This window comes from Aotus nancymaae, unplaced genomic scaffold, assembly GCF_030222135.1.
Source record: "Aotus nancymaae isolate 86718 unplaced genomic scaffold, 86718_ANA_hifiasm-v0.15.2.pri h1tg000011l, whole genome shotgun sequence".
Lineage (NCBI taxonomy): Eukaryota > Metazoa > Chordata > Mammalia > Primates > Aotidae > Aotus > Aotus nancymaae.
The window spans coordinates 3,440,927-3,460,046 of record NW_026988422.1 but is presented as its reverse complement, the minus strand read 5'-3'; the positions used below and the strand labels follow the sequence as shown (position 1 = coordinate 3,460,046).

The window sequence follows — 19,120 nt, the reverse complement described above, 5'->3', positions numbered from 1 at the left end:
TCTATCTATTTTGTTGATCTTTAAAAAAAAAAAAAAAAAAAAAACAGCTCGTGGATTTTTTTTTTTTTTTTTTTTAAACAGTCTGGCTGGAGTGCAGTGGTGCAATCTCGGTTCACTGCAACCTCCACCTCCCAGGTTCAAGTGACTCTCCTGCCTTAGCCTCCTGAGTAGCTGGGACTACAGGCACATGTCACAACGTCCAGCTAATTTTTGTATTTTTAGTAGAGACACGGTTTCACCATGATGGTCTCAATCTCTTGACCCCGTGATGCACCTGCCTCAGCCTCCCAAAGTGCTGGGATCACAGGCGTGAGGCCACTGTGCCAAGCCAGATTCATTGATTTTTTGAAGGGTGTCTCGTGTCTCTATGTCTTGTAGTTCTGCTCTGATCTTAGTTATTTCTCATCTTCTGCTAGCTTTTGAATTTGTTTCCTCTTGCTTCTTTAGTTCGTTTAACTATGACGTTAGGGGGTCAATTTTAGATCTTTCCTGCTTTCTCCTGTGGGCATTTAGTGCTGGAAATTTCTCTCCAAACACATCTTTAGCTGTGTCCCAGAGATTCTGGTACATTGTGTCTTTGTTCTCATTGGTTTCAAAGAACTAATTTATTTCTGCCTTAATTTCATTATTTACCCAGTAGTCATTCAACAGCAAGTTGTTCAGTTTCCATGTAGTTGTGTGGTTCTGAGTGGGTTTCTTAATCCTGAGCTCTGATTTGATTGCACTGTGATCTGAGAGACTGTTATGATTTCCATACTTCTGCATTTGCTTAGGAGTGTTTTACTTCCAATTATGTGGTCAATTTTAGAATAAATGCAATGTGGTGCCGAGAAGAATGTATATTCTGCTGATTTTGAGTGGAGAGTTCTGTAGATGTCTATTAGGTCCTCTTGGTCTAGAGCTGAGTTCAATCCCGAAAATCCTTGTTAATTTTCTGTCTCATTAATATGTCTAATATTGACAGTGGGGTGTTAAAGTCTCTATCTATTTTTGTGTGGGAGTCTAAGTCTCTTTGTAGGTCTGTAAGAACTTACTTTATGAATCTGGGTCCTCCTGTATTAGATGCATATATATTTAGGATAGTTAGCTCTTCTTGTTGCATTGATCCCCTTACCATTATATAATGCCCTTGTCTTTTTTGATCTTTGTTGGTTTAAAGTCTGTTTTATCAGAGACTAGAACTGCAAACCTTGCTTTTTTTTTTCTTTCCATTTGCTTGGTAAATACTCCTCCATCCCTTTATTTTGAGATTATGTGTGTCTTTGCACATGAGATGGGTCTTGACTCCTTATCCAATGCCAGTCTGTGTCTTTTAATTGGGGCATTTAGCCCATTTACATTTAAGGTTAATATTGTTATGTGTGCATTTGTTCCTGTCATTATGATGCTAGCTGGTTATTTTGACCACTAGTTGATATAGTTTCTTCATAGTGTCAATGGTCTTTACCATTTGGTATGTTTTTGCAGTGGGTGGTACTGGTTGTTTCTTTCCATGTGTAGTGCTTTCTTTAGGAGCTCTTGCAAGGCAGGCCTGGTGGTGACAACATCTCTCAGCATTTGCTTGTCTATAAAGGATTTTATTTCTCCTTCACTTATTAAGCTTCACTTATGAAGCTTAGTTTGGTTGGATATGAAATTCCAGGTTGAAAGTTATTTTAAGAATGTTGAATATTGGCCCCCACGGTCTTCTGGCTTGTAGGGTTTCTATAGAGAGATCCGCTGTTAGTCTGATGGGCTTCCCTTTGTGGGCAGCCTGACCTTTCTCTCTGGCTGCCCTTAACATTTTTTCCTTTATTTCAATGTTGGTGAATCTGATGATGTGTCTTGGGGTTGCTCTTCTCAAGGAGTGGTGTTCTCTGTATTTCCTGAATTTGAATGTTCTTCTGTCTTGCTAGATTGGGGAAGTTCTCCTAGATAATATCCTGAAGAGTGTTTTCCAACTTGGTTCCATTCTCCCCGTCACTTTCAGGTATACCAATCAAAAGTAGGTTTGGTCTTTTCACATAGTCCCATATTTCTTGCAGGCTTCATTTGTTTCTTTTCATTCTTTTTTCTCTAATCTTGTCTTCACACTTTATTTCATTAAGTTAATCTTCAATCTCTGATATCCTTTCTTCTGCTTGATCAATTCGGCTATTGATACTTGTGTATGCTTCACGAAGTTCTTGCGCTGTGTTTTTCAGCTCCATCAGGCCATTTATGTTCTTCTCTAAACTAGTTATTCTAGTTAGCAATTCATCTAACCTTTTTTCAAGGTTCTTAGCTTCCTTGCATTGGGTTAGAATATGATCCTTTAGCTCGGAGGAGTTTGTTATTAGCCACCTTCTGAAGACTACTTCTGTCAATTTATGAAACTCATTCTCCATCCAGTTTTGTTCCCTTACTGGCAAGGAGTTGTGATCCTTTAGAGCAGAAGAGGCATTCTGGTTTTTGGAATTTTCAGCCTTTTTCCTCATCCTTGTGGATTTATCTACCTTTGGTCTTTGATGTTGGTGACCTTCAGATGGGTTTCTGTGTGGATGTCCTTTTTGTTGATGTTGATGCTCTTTCTTTCTGTTTTTTATTTTTCCTTCTAACAGGCCCCTCTGTTGCAGATCTGCTGGAGTTTGCTGGAGGTCCACTCTAGACCCTGTTTGCCTATGTATCACCAGGGAGACCCCAGAACAGCAAAGATCGCTGCCTGTTCCTTCGTCTGGAAGCTTCATCCCAGAGGGGCACCCACCAGATACCAGCTGGAGCTCTCTTGTATGAAGTATCTGTCAACCTCTGCTGAGAGATGTCTCCTAGTCAGGAGGCATGGTGGTCAGGGACCCACTTGAGGAGGCAGTCTGTCCCTTAGCAGAGCTTGAGCACTGTACTGGGAGATCCACTGCTCTCTTCAGAGTCAGCAGACAGGAATGTTTAAGTCTGCTGAAGCTGTAGCCACAGCCAACCCTTCCCCTAGGTGCTCTGTCCCAGGGAGATGAGAATTTGAACTATAAGCCCCTGACTGGGCTGCTGCCTTTCTTTCAGAGATTCCATGCCCAGAGAGAAGAATCTAGAGAGGCAGTCTGTCTACAGCAGTTTTGAGGAGCTGCAATGGCTCCGCCCAGTTCAGACCTCCTGGAGGCTTTCTTTACACTGTGAAGGGAAAACCACCTACTCAATCCTCAGTAATGGCAGATGCCCCTCCCCCCACCAAGCTTGAGCTTCCCAGGTCGACTTCAGACTGCTGTGCTGGCAGCGAGAATTTCAAGCCAGTGGCTCTTAGCTTGCTGGGGTCCGTGGGGGTGGGATCCGCTGAGCTAGACCACTTGGATCCCTGGCTTCAACCCCCTTTCCAGGGAAGTGAAGTTCTGTGTTGCTGGCATTCCAGGCACCACTAGGGTATGAAAAAAAACTCTCACAGCTAGCTCAATGTCTGCCTAAATGGCCACCCAGTTTTGTACTTGAAACCCAGGGCCCTCATGGTGTAGACACTGGAGGGAATCTCCTGGTCTGCAGGTTGCAAAGACTGTGGGAAAAGCATAGCATCTGGGCCTGAGTGCACTGTTCCTCCCGGCTCAGTCCCTCATGGATTTCCTTGGGTAGGGGAGGGAGTTCCCCGACTCCTTGAGCTTCTCAGGTGAGGCAACGCCCCACCCTGCTTTGGCTCGCCCTCCGTGGGCTGCTCCCACTGTCTAACTAGTCCCAGTGAGATAAGCTGGGTATCTCAGTTGGAAATGCAGAAATCACCTGCCTTCTGCATTGATCTTGCTGGGAGCTACAGATGGAGCTGTTCCTATTTGGCCATCTTGCCAGCCACCCCACAACACTTCTTTAGTGCAAGACAACCTGAGAGAGAGAGGCTACCCCAGGTGGGAGTCCACTCTTCCCTATCTCCTGAAGTCCCTGAAATTAAATGTTTGCAAAGCATTATGGAGAAAGTTAAAAACATATTCAAGTTCACCTTAAAGTCACTTGGATTAAAACAATTTCCACAGTATAGCAACATAGATTTTTGTATCATTATTTACCCAATCAACAAATATTTTCTGCCTTAACAGTCTCTTTAGTTTCAACAAACTCTTCAACCTTTAGTCTCTATCCTTATATAATAATTATCATTTATTAATCACCTACTATATTCCAGTTCTATGTTCTATACATCATCCTTAATCCTAATATCCATGAAAGCTAGGTAGTACTGCTATTCACATTTTACAGATGAGGAAACTTAGGCTCAGAAAAGCACTAAGGAACTTGACAAGGCCACATAGCTAACAGGTAGCAGAGAAAGAAGTGAAGCCTTCCCTTGTCTCTCCTAACCAGGTCTCACCTCTCTTTGTGGGTCTCTCTTTACACCAAACCTTTATCTCTGCCCACATCACCATGCTGCCTCTCAGACATGAAAATGTTGCCAGTCCTACTCCCATAGAAAAAGTCAACAACTGTAGAGAGGATAATCCAAGTAGACCCATATTCCAGATCTAGAACTAGTCACAGTTTGAAACAAAGTAAGGTTTACTCTCAGAGCAACATTCACAGCAGGAAAAAGAAAAAGCTACCCTTTCTTGCAGGCAAACTAGACCAGACAAATCCCTCACCCTACACCAGTACCACCACAATCTAGCTCCTGGCTGCCATTCCCGATGGCCCCCTGCTTTACTCAGAAACTAAACAAAACAGCAGAGAGACAGAGAACAGAGATGCTGTCTGTAATCTATAACCCATTCTCCCATCAGGAAACTCTTCAAGTAACTACCAGTCTACAGTAGAGAGGAACAAAAAATGGTGAGGGAGAATGTATGTGTTGAGTCCATGAATGCATGTGTGAATGTACTGAGAGGAAAAAGTGAAATGAAACACAGTAGAGAGAATAAAGTAATCTCAACTCTCACTATCCCAATTCCACTCCGTCTTTCCCATATCCTAGTTCCTTACCTCCCCTAAAGCTCTGATTCCACTGATCATGTGCCAGGATCCAGAAGACTCCATCCTGTAGGAGAACCAGCTCCAAGCCACAGAAACTATTAATGATCTACAGATGGGGGAATTCTCACTTCTGCCGCTTCACAGGTATAAGAAGAGGAGGACCTGGCCAGGCGCGGTGGCTCATGCCTGTAATCCCAGCACTTTGGGATGCCGAGGCGGGCAGAGCACCTGAGAGCGGGAGTTCAGAAACCAGCCTGACCAACATAGAGAAACCCATCTCTACTAAAAATACAAAATGAGCTGGGCATGGGCGCATACCTGTAATCCCAGCTACTCAGGAGGCTGAGGCAGGAGAATCGCTTGAACCCAGGAGGCGGAGATTGTGGTGAGCCAAGATCGTGCCGTTGTACTCCAGCCTGGGCAACAAGAGCGAAACTCCATCTCAAAAAAAAAAAAAAAAAAGAGGGGGAGAGGACCAATCACCATGTGTGCTACCAGTTCCAAATTAAAACTCTGCATTTTCCCAGAGTTATCATTATAATGAGTATTTGGAGAATTTGAAGATATTACTAATACTGCCCTTATGTGACTTGGAGTTAGATGATAAATAGAAAATAAAATGAATAAAAATGTGGCTCTGGGGCCGGGCGTGGTGGCTCAAGCCTGTAATCCCAGCACTTTGGGAGGCCGAGGCGGGCGGATCACGAGGTCAAGAGATCGAGACCATCCTGGCCAACATGGTGAAACCCTGTCTCTACTAAAAAATACAAAAAACAAATAGCTGGGCCTGGTGGCGCGTGCCTGTAGTCCCAGCTACCTGGGAGGCTGAGGCAGGAGAATTGCTTGAACCCGGGAGGCGGAGGCTGCAGTGAGCCGAGATTGCGCCACTGCACTACAGCCTGGCACCTGGCAACAGAGCAAGACTCTGTCTCAAAAAAAAAAAAAAAAAGAAAAAAAAAGAAAGTGGCCCTGGTAGATTAATAGATCACAAGCTTTTGTGAGAATGATCTGAGACCCTACACAGGTTCTATAACATGATGGTTTCTATGCAACAGTGTTCCAAGCTCCAAACAACTGATTAACAAAAGAACTTTTAGAAATCAAATTGTTGTATGTAGGGCACTAAGACTACTAGCTCCAACCTCCGGGGCTGAGATTTCTTTCTTTTTTTTTCAGAGACAGGGTCTCTGTCTGTCACCCAAGATGGCACAACCATAACTCACTGTAACTTTAAATTACTGGGCTCAAGCAATCCTCCCACTCAGCTTCCTAAGTAGCTAGGACTACATATGTGTACCACCATGTCCAGCTAATTATTATTTTTTTTTAGAGATGCAGTCTCCCTATATTGCCCAGGCTGGTCTCAAACTCCTGGGCTCAAGTGATCCTCCTGCCTCGGCTTTCCAAAGTGTGGGGAATACAGGCATGAGCCACTGCACCAGGCCAATATTTATTTCTTACCCTTTTTTAGAAATGACAGAAAATCCTAAACGACCAGCACATAGTCTGCTATATGACTACAGTAATACTCTTAATTTCTAAATGCACATTTGAAGAAATACTCTATTAATCTGTAGTAAACTAGAAATGGTCTTTTCAGTAACATTTGTCATGTTAAAGAGGGTATGTTCACCTTTCCTTCTGAGAAATCACGTATCCATCTAGGACTCTGAGGTTTAAGCACCAGCTGACGATGTACGGCCGATAGTCAAATCCTGGGATGGAAGGTGTTGCCATCACACAAGGATTGTTCATAATCGACAACTGTTCCAATTCAGTTAAGGATGCCAAAAAAGAGATCTGGAACAAAAGATATCTTTGTTGAACAAAAGGACTATTCAGTGTCAAGCACAAGGTTTCCACTGATTACACATCTTTGGCAGCATTTGAGAATGTGATAATTTCCCTCTTGTTCTGAAAAGTAACAAGTATCCACTGACTTCCAAAATTCCAACAATATAGCCATCCATCCTTGCTGCACAAAATCCCTTAGCAAGTATCAGCACACTGTTTCCTAGCAGAAAGAACCCTATTTTGAAAACATCAGAGCAGCCAGGAAAGTTGGACAGGGAGTCTTATAAACCCTTATGAGGTAGATGTCCCTCTACCACCAATTACTTCCCAGTGGAATGATAATTACAACTTTACAAAGGAAATTAGATCTTAATGACCCACTGACACTAAGGAAAAGTGGAAAGAAAACTTATGATCATCTAGACACAAGCGCTTCATCTGAAGGGAAGTTTCTTCCAAGATGCTCACAGTCTAAAAGCAAGCTCACAACCCTCTCCATTGTCTTTCCTGGACTTTCCAGCTTCCTGAATCTCACAAAATGCCCTCAAATTTTACCTCATTTAAGTCTCGGATTTCATTTTCTGCCAAAGAAAGTATAGCAAGACTTCTGGGTAGGTAAGCAGGTGCCATTCTAAGAGAGGTGATGATGTTTCCATGTAAAAGCAGGGTCTTGAAAGTAAAAACAGTATAAATTACAAATAAAAAGATTACAAATAAATTGGCCTATTGTGACAACACCAAAATGGCATATATAAGAATAAAAGAATCTACTTTATTATATTTCTCATCACACACAAATCAAAGACTGTTAATGCTAGAAGGGTCCTTGATGTTCTTCTGGTCCAACTCTCTGTTTCCATACCAACATCCTAAGCTCCAGATACTTTAAAGACTTGCCTTAAAACACATTGTTGGCATGGCAACTAGGCATGCTATGAGATTTATGTTATGAGACACTAAGCAATTTCTAACATACTTGTTCAGTTTCTTTTAAAACATCAAAATACAGGCCACATGTGGTAGCTCTTGCCTATAATCCCAGCATTTTGGGAGGCCACGGAGGGAAGATTGCTTGAGCCCAGGAGTTTGAGACCAGCCTGGGCAACATAGTGAGAACTTTTCCCTACTAAAAATAAAAAAATTAGCCAGGCATGATGGGGTGCACCTGTAGTCCCAGCTACTAGGGAGTGCTGAGGTAGGAGGATCGCTTGAGACCAGGAGGTTGAGGCTGCAGTAAGCCATGACTGCACCACTGCACTCAAGCCTGGGTGATAGCAAGACTCTGGTGTCTCAAGTTAAAAAAACAAAAGGCATTAAAACAACCACATATAAAGTAAATTTTCTGAAAAAGAGAGCAATAACCTACAACCCATATTTGCAACTGTATTCTCTAGGTAACTAAAAACTAGAGGAAGGTAGAATGTGTTACTTTCAGTTGGAGCTGACTCACATTAAGTCAGCAACAAACAAGAATAAACTCAAAACTGAACACCAGGATTCTGATCAGATAAACGTGCTTCTATTCCAGGGAAAAAACAAAAACAAAAAAAAAAACAAACATTCAATCATCTTTAGCTCATTTGAATTCTCTCAGCATCTATCAGGACAGCATCTGGCTACATATAATTGTTTAGAATAATTATTGCTAAAAATGATTTCTGCTAAAGATCTGGGAAAAACTGAACTAAGATACTGCTTCTAGGGCTTAATGAATACATCCGATGCTAATAATATCCAACGAGGCAACAATATTTAAAATGTTCTACATATGTTTTTCAAGATTATGATTTCAACTGTTACTTATTTGACTGCATGATACATTCCCCTCCATAAAAAGTGCTATATGCTACATGTTTTTTGTTGTTGTTTTTTTTTTTGAGATGGAGTCTCGCTCTGTCGCCAAGCTAGAGCGCAGTGGCGCGATCTCGGCTCACTGCAACCTACGACTCCCGGCTTCAATTGATTCTCCTGCCTCAGCCTCCTGAGTAGCTGGGACTACAGGCACGTGCCACCATGCCTGGCTAGTTTTTTGTATTTTAGTAGACATGGGGTTTCACCATGTTGGCCAGGATGGTCTCAATCTCCTGATCTTCTGATCCACCCGTCTTGGCCTCCCAAAGTTCTGGGATTACATGTGTGAGACACTGAGCCCAGCCTTACATGTTTATTTTTTTAAGTGAAACTAATTTTGATAATTAACTAATACCTATTACTTTAAAAATAGCAATCCTGAATTAAAAAACAAAAAAAAAAGACTCAGCCAGCTCGGTGGCTCACACATGTAATCCTAGCACTTTGAGAGGCTGAGGCAGGAGGACTGCATGAGTCCAGGAGTTTGAGACCAGTCTGGACAACAGAGTAAGATCTCATCTCTGGCCAGGTGCAGTGGCTCATGCTTGTAATCCCAACACTTTGGGAGGCCAAGGCAGGAGGATCATGTGAGGTCAGGAGTTCAAGATCAGCTTGGCCAACGTGGTGAAACTCTGTCTCCACTAAAAATATAAAAATTAGCCAGGTGTGGTGGCGGGCGCTTATAATCCCAGCTACTCAGGAGGCTGAAGAAGAATCACTTGAACCCAGGAAGCAGAGGTTGAAGTGAGCTGAGACTGCACAACTACACTCCAGCCTGAGTGACAGAGCAGAACTCCATCTCAAAAAAGATCTTATCTCTACAAAAACTCAAAAAATTAGCTAGGTGTGGTGATGTATACATGCCTATGGTCCTAGCTACTTGGGAGGCAGAGGTGAGAGGATTGCTTGAGCCTGGGAAGTCAAGTGAGATCAAACCACTACACTCCAGCCTGGGTGACGGAGCAAGACTCTGTCTCAAAAATGAAGACAGACTCAAATTCAGGAATGATGAATCTCAACCTCACCAAAGATTATGTACTATCTAACAAACAAAGCTACTAGCATTGGTTGGTTGGGCATAGAGGGATACCATCATGTTCAGAAAATTGTCAGTAAAATTAACCTTAACTACAATAACCAGTTTCACATCAAATAAATCAGTTACAGAACTAACAACAAAAAGTTCCAGACTTAATTTCTGGTATTCTAACATAATTCCTTATTCCTTTTTTTTTTTTTTTTTTTTTGAGACAGAGTCTCACTCTGTTGCCCAGGTGCCATGCCTAGAGTGCCATGGTCCAATCTCAGGTAACTGTAACCTCCACCTCCTAGGCTCAAGCAATCCCGCCTCAGCTGAGTAGCTGGGACTACAGTCCCACACCACTATGTCCCACTAATTTTTGTATTTTTAGTAGAGATGGGGCTTTGCCATGTTGCCCAGGCTGGTCTCAAACTCCCGAGCTCCAGCCATCCACAAGCCACAGCCTCCCAAAGTTCTGGGATTACAGGCATGACCCACCATGCCCAGCCCATAATTCTTTTTTTTTTTTTTTTTTTTTTTTTTTTTTTTTTTTGAGACGGAGTCTCGCTCTTGTTACCCAGGCTGGAGTGCAATGGCGCGATCTCGGCTCACTGCAACCTCCGCCTCCTGGGTTCAGGCAATTCTCCTGCCTCAGCCTCCTAAGTAGCTGGGATTACAGGCACGCGCCACCGTGCCCAGCTAATTTTTTTTGTATTAGTAGAGACGGGGTTTCACAATGTTGACCAGGATGGTCTCGATCTCTTGACCTCGTGATCCACCCGCCTCGGCCTCCCAAAGTGCTGGGATTACAGGCTTGAGCCACCGCGCCCGGCCAATAATTCTTATCATAAAGAAAATAATCTGGGGCCGGGCGCGGTGGCTCACGCCTGTAATCCCAACACTTTGGGAGGCCGAGGCGGGTGGATCACGAGGTCAAGAGATCGAGATCATCCTGTTCAACATGGTGAAACCCCGTCTCTACTAAAAATACAAAAAATTAGCCTGTAGTCCCAGCTACTCAGGAGGCTGAAGCAGGAGAATTGCCTGAACTCGGGAGACGGAGGTTGCGGTGAGCCGAGATCGCACCACTGCACTCCAGCCTGGGTAACAAGAGCGAAACTCCATCTCAAAAAAAAAAAAGAAAAAGAAAATAATCTGTTCATACACAGTAGGCTAATTTTAAGTCAATAAGATTACTTCCTCTTGATATTTTGGTATAAAACTTAACAAATGACATAGAAAACATACTTACTTTCAGGGATACCAATTTAGATAGATCACCTATCTGAGATATGTTATTATCTGATAAATCGAGATGCTGTAGAGCTGTGCAGCTATTGATCTGTTCCATGGCCTATCACAAGAAAAGCATCATATTATTTAATGAAAACAAAATCAAAACATAAAATTATTCCCTAGTTCTTTGTAGCTGAAAGAGTGTCTGGGCTCCTCTTATTATTAGAAGCAGAGTAGAAGAACTTAGCAAGAGAAAAGGGGCAGTACTAACAGAATTTAGTAGATTGTCACGTTGTAAACTTACACTTTCATTATCTCTCTATGAGTAGAGGGCTACCAAATGGTTCATACCATCCAAGATATTTACAGTTTGAAGAAACCTTAGTAATAGCCAGGCACTGTGGCTCATGCCTGTAATCCCAACACTTTGGGAGGCTGAAATGGGCAGATCATCTGTGGTCAGGAGTTCAAGACCAGCCTGCCCAACATGGTGAAACCCATCTCTACTAAAAAAAATAGATTAGCCAGGCGTGGTGGCGGCACCTGTAATCCCAGCTATTCAGGAAGCTGAGGCAGAAGAATCACTTGAACCCAGGAGGCGGAGGTTGCAGTAAGCTGAGATCACGCCACTGCACTCTAGCCTGGCAACAAGAGCGAAATTCTGTCTCAAAAAAAAAAAAAAGAAAAAGAAAAAGAAATCATAGTAATAATATATGACATTTGGTATAGAACAGAGTTTACAACTTTAGATTGAGACCAAACAGCCTGGATTTACATTCTGGCCCTGCAACTTCCTAGCTGTGTAACCTCAAGCAAGTTACTTATCTTCTCTGTGCTTCACTTTCCTCACCTTTATAACAGGCATAATATCTATATCTACTTCATATACTGCCATGATATCGAATAAGTTAATACAGATAAATGCTTAGAACAGTAGCTCATGTACGTTAATGGCTTAATAAAAGGCAGCTATTAGTATCATTTAATCTAGTCCTCTCAGCTATCATGTCAAAAAATAAGACACAGAAATATGTATTAATTTACCCAAAATTACACAGTTACTAAATGGTGGAAGTAGGACCAGAATTCAGATCTCCTGACTTTTAAAACTGTGTATTCTCCATTATAGCATTAAACATCTACTTAAAGCTTAATTCATCATGATATAGTCTCCCTAAACACTCTGGTTTGATCTGCTTTCCTTAAGTACAATATAGATTCTTTAACATTAAAAAAAAATTATACCATATCATATGTTTCAAAATGAAATTTATTTTTGGTTTAACAGAGATTATCCCTGGAGAGTGGGAGTGGGTACTTTCACTTTTTAACTTGGCTTATTTCTACATTGCTTGAATTTTTTTATGCAGAATAGTTTTGTAAACAAAAAAGAAACCATTCACCTTAAGATTATTTCCTGCCAAATTCAGCCATTCCAGATGTACTAGTTCCTTTAGCCCTTCCACATAGCCAATGCTATTATGAGGCAAATTTAATACACGAAGCAACGTCAGTTTGGCCACACCCATCATCCGAACCAGCCGATTATTAGCCACTGATAACTGTGAAAAGGAAACATTGTTATTTTTAGGAATAATATATATAAAATATTTCACCTTCAAGTGACTTAAAAGGTTTATTCAGACAGCCAAACACTCTCAAACAGACAAACTCCTTTTGTATATTTCACATACATTGTCTAAATATTCTAATATGACTATCAGTTTTTTGTTATTGTCCCTAAGCAATAGAAAATGCAGAGAAAGCTCAGTGATCAGAACTCCTCCCACTACTGAGACATTTTTAACACAGCAACAATTTGAGAATGTAAGTTCCACGGAATAGGGTTCTTACACTCTCTCAGTCAAAACTTAATACAGTGCCAGACATATAAGTGGGACTCAGTAACCATTTCTTGAATGAAGGAATGAATGAACTCTTTGCCTCCATCATGAAGTAAAAGATTGCTTTAGTAACCCAGTATTTTGCCAACATAAAATGCTTCCTTTTCTTAACAATGCTTCTTTTCCTAATCTACTTTCAATGTAGTACATGTATGTTCATCTTGAGAAGAAACTGTCATGTAAAAATTTAAGGCAACAAACAATTACTGCTTTTTAGGCCTACACAGTTACTTTTAGTCAGGTTATTTTATTGTTTTGTTTAATAATAAATTGGTCCTATGTAACCATTTCCCAAACTGCAATACCTACCTGTATTAATCTTTTGCATTTCTCCAGATTTTCCAGTTTAATAATCTGATTTTTATCCAGAATCAAAGTGTGAATATCAGCTTCACAGGGTAAATTTGGACCTAATTTCTGTAGTCCCTGCCCTGTCCAATTGACCACTGATCCTTGAAAAGAAACGGAAGTGTTAGAAAATACAGATAAAATAAAACATCTACAACAGCTGACCATAGGGGTAGAATTATAAAATCTCTATGCATTTCAAGTTAAAAAACGGTAGAGCATAACAAATATCAACACTGTAAAATTAAAGCAATCTTGAGTTCTAAATGACCAGACTGGATTACTCATTTTTCTTCAGAAATATCCAATTAAAACTAGATTTGTGATATTCTCCTCAAGTTTGTATGATATACTTTGGAAATCTTCACATCTAAATATGAACGACTGCTTTCATTTGTTGTGCCTAAGTAATGATACTATTGTTTAAATGTTACTAAACCTTTGACTGCAATCCACCAGCTTACAGCCTAACTACCAATATATCCTAAAGTGCCCAAACTGTGATTTTGAAAATCAAAGTATAGTTCAATTAATTCGCCCATAAAATTTCACTAGCTTGACATGGGAATTAAAAAGAAATCATGAACAGCACTTAGCCCCTTTCCTGGCACAGGGCACTCAATAAAGCACTTTAGTACAACACAGACGTTCAAACCCTGCCTCTACCAGTTAACCACTGTGGTATAGTAGGCAAATTATTGATTTATTTGGGGCTCACTTTTCTACTCTGTAAAATGGGGTAATACCTGCCTTATAACTGTAGTTCTACAGAGAAAATGAGTTAATGTTAAAAAAATAAAAATAAAAAATAAAGCACTGAGAACACGGTCTGGGTCATAAAAAGTACTCTGTCAATGTTAACTGCTATTAACTGTTAAGTAGCCCTGGTGCGCTAGAGAGGTGGGGCTTAAGAAAAGCCGATCTCCAAAAGAGGGCGGGGCCAGAGAAACTGCCAATTTCGAATTTACAGCCAGACTAGGACTACTGCAGGAAATAATTATGCCAGACTGCTCTCCTGGAGGATTTCAACGTTTTCCCATTGTCTAATGGCTCTTAGCATGTGAGGAATCGTGAGCCCCTCTGAAAATTTGGTGAAAGTTGTGTGCTGTCTCAGAAAAGTGCACAGCCTTTGTACACAATTCCAAGAGGTCGACAAACAGCTCTGAGGGTTCCACCAACTCTTTCCGCAAGAATTTACGGCTCTCAGAAAATGCACTCCTGGTCTAAGCAGTGAAGACGGGCCTCGACCCCTGGGCCCTGTCTCCGATTTAGAGGACTGACTGCTGCCAAGCCTTGGAGCCGTAACCAAAACAAAAGGAGCTCGCGTCCGGCTCCCCAAAGAGGTATCTTCAGGCCACGGAAGCACCCACACACTCCTGTGCTCTACTGGGCAGCGACCAAACTCGACCCTAGGACCCGTATGCAGAACAAGGAGTACAGAACTGTGGACTCTGGATCATCCCCTAGATTTTATCGCAGCCACTGGCCACCTCCGAGGAAGGGTTCAAAGTCAGTCTCGGCAGCGGTCTCTGAAGGTAGGTTTTCCTGAACGTTCCGGAAACCAAGGAGAAAGGGGAATGTATGAACCAAAAGACGGAGATCCCAAACATTTCGCCTAGGCACCCAGGACTCAAAGTAAATGGCCAAGAAATGTCATCCCAGCCCGAAACCCACCGCCTCCTCAGCATCGGGAGCGCGGGAGCCAGGGCGCCGGGCTGCGCGAAGGCTTCTGGGGGCTGTAGTCCCCGCCTCGGCCCTCACCGCGACGCCGGAGAGCTGGGCACGGCAGGCGAACTACAACTCCCAGAGGGTAGAGCGCCTCCGCGACGACCACAGCCCCGCATCAAAAGAACTGGTCCAGAACTCACCTCTAAACCTAGGCTTTCTCTTCTCCACTATTTAATTCAGCTCCATAGAGTAAACTTTAGGACTCAGGGGTAGGCATCACCTTACCTTCTCCGGGAGGCAAACCCGAGTCCACGCGCGCCACCGCCATACTTGCTGCTTGCTAATAATACCAGGCAACCGTCCTCCCACGGCTCTGTGGAGCTTGTAGTCTGAAGGAGGGAGCCGGAAACTATAACTCCCAGGATGCACGGCTCCCAGACGGCCCAATTGGCTGCTTACGCCTAATGATGTGAAGCCGGAGTTAGAATTTGAGAGTAGTGAGCTCAGGGACCCTGGTCCACTCGCTTGACATGAGTTAACTACTTTATTTGATGGTCATTTCACTTCCTTGTCCAAGTGTTTGCGGAATTTGATACTTTTACCGTCGGGACGATTGTAAGGAGGCTACTTAATGCAGACTGAATTTGACAGCTCATTGCTGGAAGTCTGTGGGAACTACTCCATTCTTTTGATGATTGTGAATAAGCTGAACTTCAACTCCGCTATAGGAATGAGCGATCTTGTTGAGATCATAAAAGTGAATGCATTTTATTTGAGAATTTATTTAAGTAAAAGTAAAACATGCTGAAATAGAAAATTTTATACAGTATTTTTAAGTGGTTCTTGAATATTTGACAAATCTTTTGTCTTAGGGCTATAAGTATGAACCAAGAGCTTTTCCAGGAAGTATTCAAAATAAATTTAAAATATGGTCTTCAGGCCGGGCGCGGTTTCTCATGCCTGTAATCCCAGCACTTAGGGAGGCCGACGGAAGCAGATCACCTGAGGTTCGAGCAGCCTGACCAACATGGAGAAACCCCGTCTCTACTAAAAATACAAAATTAGCCGGGCATGGTGGCGCATGCCTGTAATTTCAGCTACTCTGGAGGCTGAGGCAGGGGAATCACTTGAACCCGGGAGGCGGAGGTTGCAATGAGCCTAGATCGGGCCATTGCACTCCAGCCTGGGCAACAAGAGCAAAACTCCATCTCAAAAAGAGAAAGAGAGAGAGAGAGAGAGACAGTTTCCAACTTCAAGAATTACGTTGCCTAGTTGAAAGGAAGCAGGCTCACACTTTTTTTTTAGGAGACTTTTTTTTTTTTGTCCAAGCTGGCCTTGAAATGATGAGCTAAAGTGAGCCTTCCGCCTGGGCCCTTCAAAGTGCTGAGATTACAATCATGAGCCACCCCTCTTTTGATACAACTATTATATGCTAAATGGTGTGACTGTGATTGAACTCAGTAAGATTTCAGGGAATGGAGAAAGAAATAGAATCTAAAATCATCAGTGAAGACTTAATGGAGGAAGTGAAATGTACCCATCTTTTGATGGGTAGACTGAACAGTTGAAAAGCAAAAGATGAAGACATTAGCACAGGCTGCAGATGGTAACGAAGTAGTGCTCACAGGCTACTCTGAAGGCTGAGGCAGGAGAATCGCTTGAAGCTGGGAGGCGGAGGTTGCAATGAGTAGAGATCATGCCACTGCACTCCAGCCTGGCGAGAAACCTAGACTCCGTCTCAAAAAAAAAGAAAGAAAAAAGAAAAAAAAAAGGAAGAAACAAAAGAGCTTCTGCTTTTTACTACCAACTCTCCCAACTCTCCCATTTCCTCTTGCAACCTTTATTTTGAACTCCTCTCTTTATGAAACAGCAAACACCAAAGTCTGATTATTTTTGCTTGGGAAAATCTAGTAACTCATGCTTCTAGATTTCCAGGCACTGGATTCTCTGAGCATTCCCTCCTTCCTGGGTTCTCCTATCTCTCTACACTTTTTTTCACTCTTTTCGAATCTTGTTTCCTGCTGTTTTGGTCTAAAGACAAATTTCCTAGTTCTGAAGGGGAAATTAAGGGTAAGATTATTTTTCCTTCTAACCAAGAAACTCCTTACCTAGAGAACACAATCTTACTATATGTGTAAGAACAAAGCAAGGTCAGGTGAGGTGGCTCACTCTGTAATTCCAGCACTTTGGGAGGCCGAGGTGGATGGATCACCTGAGGTTAGGGGTTCAAAACCAGCCCGGCCAATGTGGCAAAACCCCATCTCTACTAAAAATACAAAATGGTGGCACATGCCTGTAATCCCAGCTACTTGGGAGGCTGAAGCAGGAGAATCACTTGAATCTAGGAGGCAGAGGTTGCAGTGAACTGAGATCCTGCCACTGCACTCCAGCCTGGGCAACAAGAGCAAAACTCCTTCTCAAAACAAAAAAGAACAAAGCAAGCCTGAATACTGCCTATGTTAACCCTCATTCCCTGGAATAGGCCATACAGATCTGGGAGAAAGGGTTTACAGTTCTTTCCAATTTAGTAAGGTGTAAGGGTAGCTGAGCGAAAGGAGAATAGACCCAAAGTCAGGCAAGAAAATTTTATTAACCTGCCGGGCTGCTCCATAACAGAGGAAGCAGCCCTGAGCTGACACCACCAGGGGTTTATATAGGGTGAGAGGGGCATAATCTATTTACTGGTAACAGGCACAAACTGAGATAGTTTGTTAACTTATAACAGACCTACAATACATTATCCTGTGACTTTTGTGGCAGCAGTCTTTAAAAAAAAAGACAGAAACCAGAATTTTTTACAGATATGTGTCCAACAGGAATTTACAAGTATGGATAACCAACATGTTTTCTCCGTCCTCCCTCGAGCTGCCCGTGCTGCTCCGATAGCTGTAATTAGGCTTTGCTTAATTGTCTGGCAACCTTAATGTGGCGCCTAGGTAGGGGTTCAGGAACGCAGCTGCAGAACAATTGGAGTGGGATGGGGTCAGCCTACGCGAGTGGGGTCAGCCTGCGCGGAGGGGGTTTTCTGAGGCAGCACAGCCCTATCCCTAACACAAGGTAATTACTTGGTAGGAAGGTCCTGGAAGCTTAAAAGGTACTTAGGAAGCACAGGTTCCTGCAAGTTTACAGCAATAGCTAAAACATTATTTTGCCTGGTTCATCTGCCCTAGAATCCACAGGAAAGGACCAAAGGACTTTTTTTAATGGGGCTAAGTATAGTCACAGCTCTTAAAGAGAGTAGCCAGATGTTCCTGGGCAAGGTCTCACATGCCCAAGTGACTCAGCAACCCTTTAAAATTACAGCACAGAAACTCTTTTGTGCTTCAAATAACAGCCTTTACACCTAAAATCAAATTGCTACATTTTAAACTGCCTTATTTTGTATATAATGTTAAACCCTATAGGCTCCAACCAAATTAGGATTCTACTAAACTATTAAAACTACGAACCTCTCAGTAAGGTAATGTTTCTTTGGCAGGCCCAGGCTCTATGAGAAAGACTTTCCTTTCAGCACAGTACACTTGATTCCTACAACGGCTGATTACCCTGATCTTTGCCATCTTTAATTCATCTGCCCACAGTTACTGGCATGATCTAAGTAAAACAATGCCTTTTAGCATATTATTCCCCTCTCAAAAACTTCTCACTTGAAGTTCAACTTGCAAGGGCCACTATAATCTGGCCTCACCCTACCTCCCACCATTCATCCCACTGGTTTTCATTTGTTGTTTTTGAGGGAGGGATTGACTTAACGATACTTGTGTTTTAGAAAGGTTAAACTGCTCATATAACAAGGATGAATTGAAAGGAAGAATAGTGGCAGGAAGGAGATGGTAGTAATAGAGGCTGATAACCTTTAACAGCGGTTTCAGGAGAATATTATAAACAAGTTTTTGGATAACACAGAGTTAAGAGACTAGGTGGACAAGAAACTGGAACATTTACCTTGAGGAAATGAAGGTGGTTTCCTTTTTTTTTTTTTTTTGGAGACGGAGTTTCGCTCTTGTTACCCAGGCTGGAGTGCAATAGCGCGATCTCGGCTCACCGCAACCTCCGCCTCCTGGGTTCAGGCAATTCTCCTGCCTCAGCCTCCTGAGTAGCTGGGATTACAGGCAGGCGCCACCGTGCCCAGCTAATTTTTTGTATTTTTAGTAGAGACGGGGTTTCACCATGTTGACCAGGATGGTCTCAATCTCTTGATCTCGTGATCCACCTGCCTCGGCCCCCCAAAGTGCTGGGATTACATGAAGGTGGTTTTCTAATTAGGATTGAAATGATCATATTTGAAAGAATATAACTTTGAAGTTTTCATTCAAGTTTTAAAACGAAAAAGTTACTAATATAAAGAATTTTAACACTGTAAAGATTTGGAAAACATGGAATTTTTTTTTTTTTTTTTTTTTTT

The 19,120-nt window shown here is 42.3% G+C and overlaps 1 protein-coding gene across 5 annotated transcripts in view; it reads right to left on the bottom strand.

Moving 5' to 3' along the window:
- CEP97 (centrosomal protein 97) overlaps positions 1-19,120 on the bottom strand; it is a 56,830-nt gene that overhangs the window by 19,004 nt on the left and 18,706 nt on the right. For 2 of the 5 annotated variants that reach the window (XM_012476736.2, XM_012476749.2), the window contains exons 1-6: positions 15,001-16,854; positions 13,009-13,151; positions 12,199-12,357; positions 10,812-10,913; positions 7,243-7,356; positions 6,527-6,693 (exon numbers count right to left, since the gene is read on the bottom strand). In XM_012476736.2, coding sequence (XP_012332159.1) covers positions 6,527-6,693; positions 7,243-7,356; positions 10,812-10,913; positions 12,199-12,357; positions 13,009-13,151; positions 15,001-15,043 — 728 coding nt within the window. In that variant the 5' untranslated portion in view covers positions 15,044-16,854. Of the gene's footprint in view, positions 1-6,526; positions 6,694-7,242; positions 7,357-10,811; positions 10,914-12,198; positions 12,358-13,008; positions 14,567-15,000; positions 16,855-19,120 lie in introns of those variants that run through there. The other 3 variants (XM_012476731.2, XM_012476746.2, XM_012476742.3) reach the window with 2 other exon arrangements.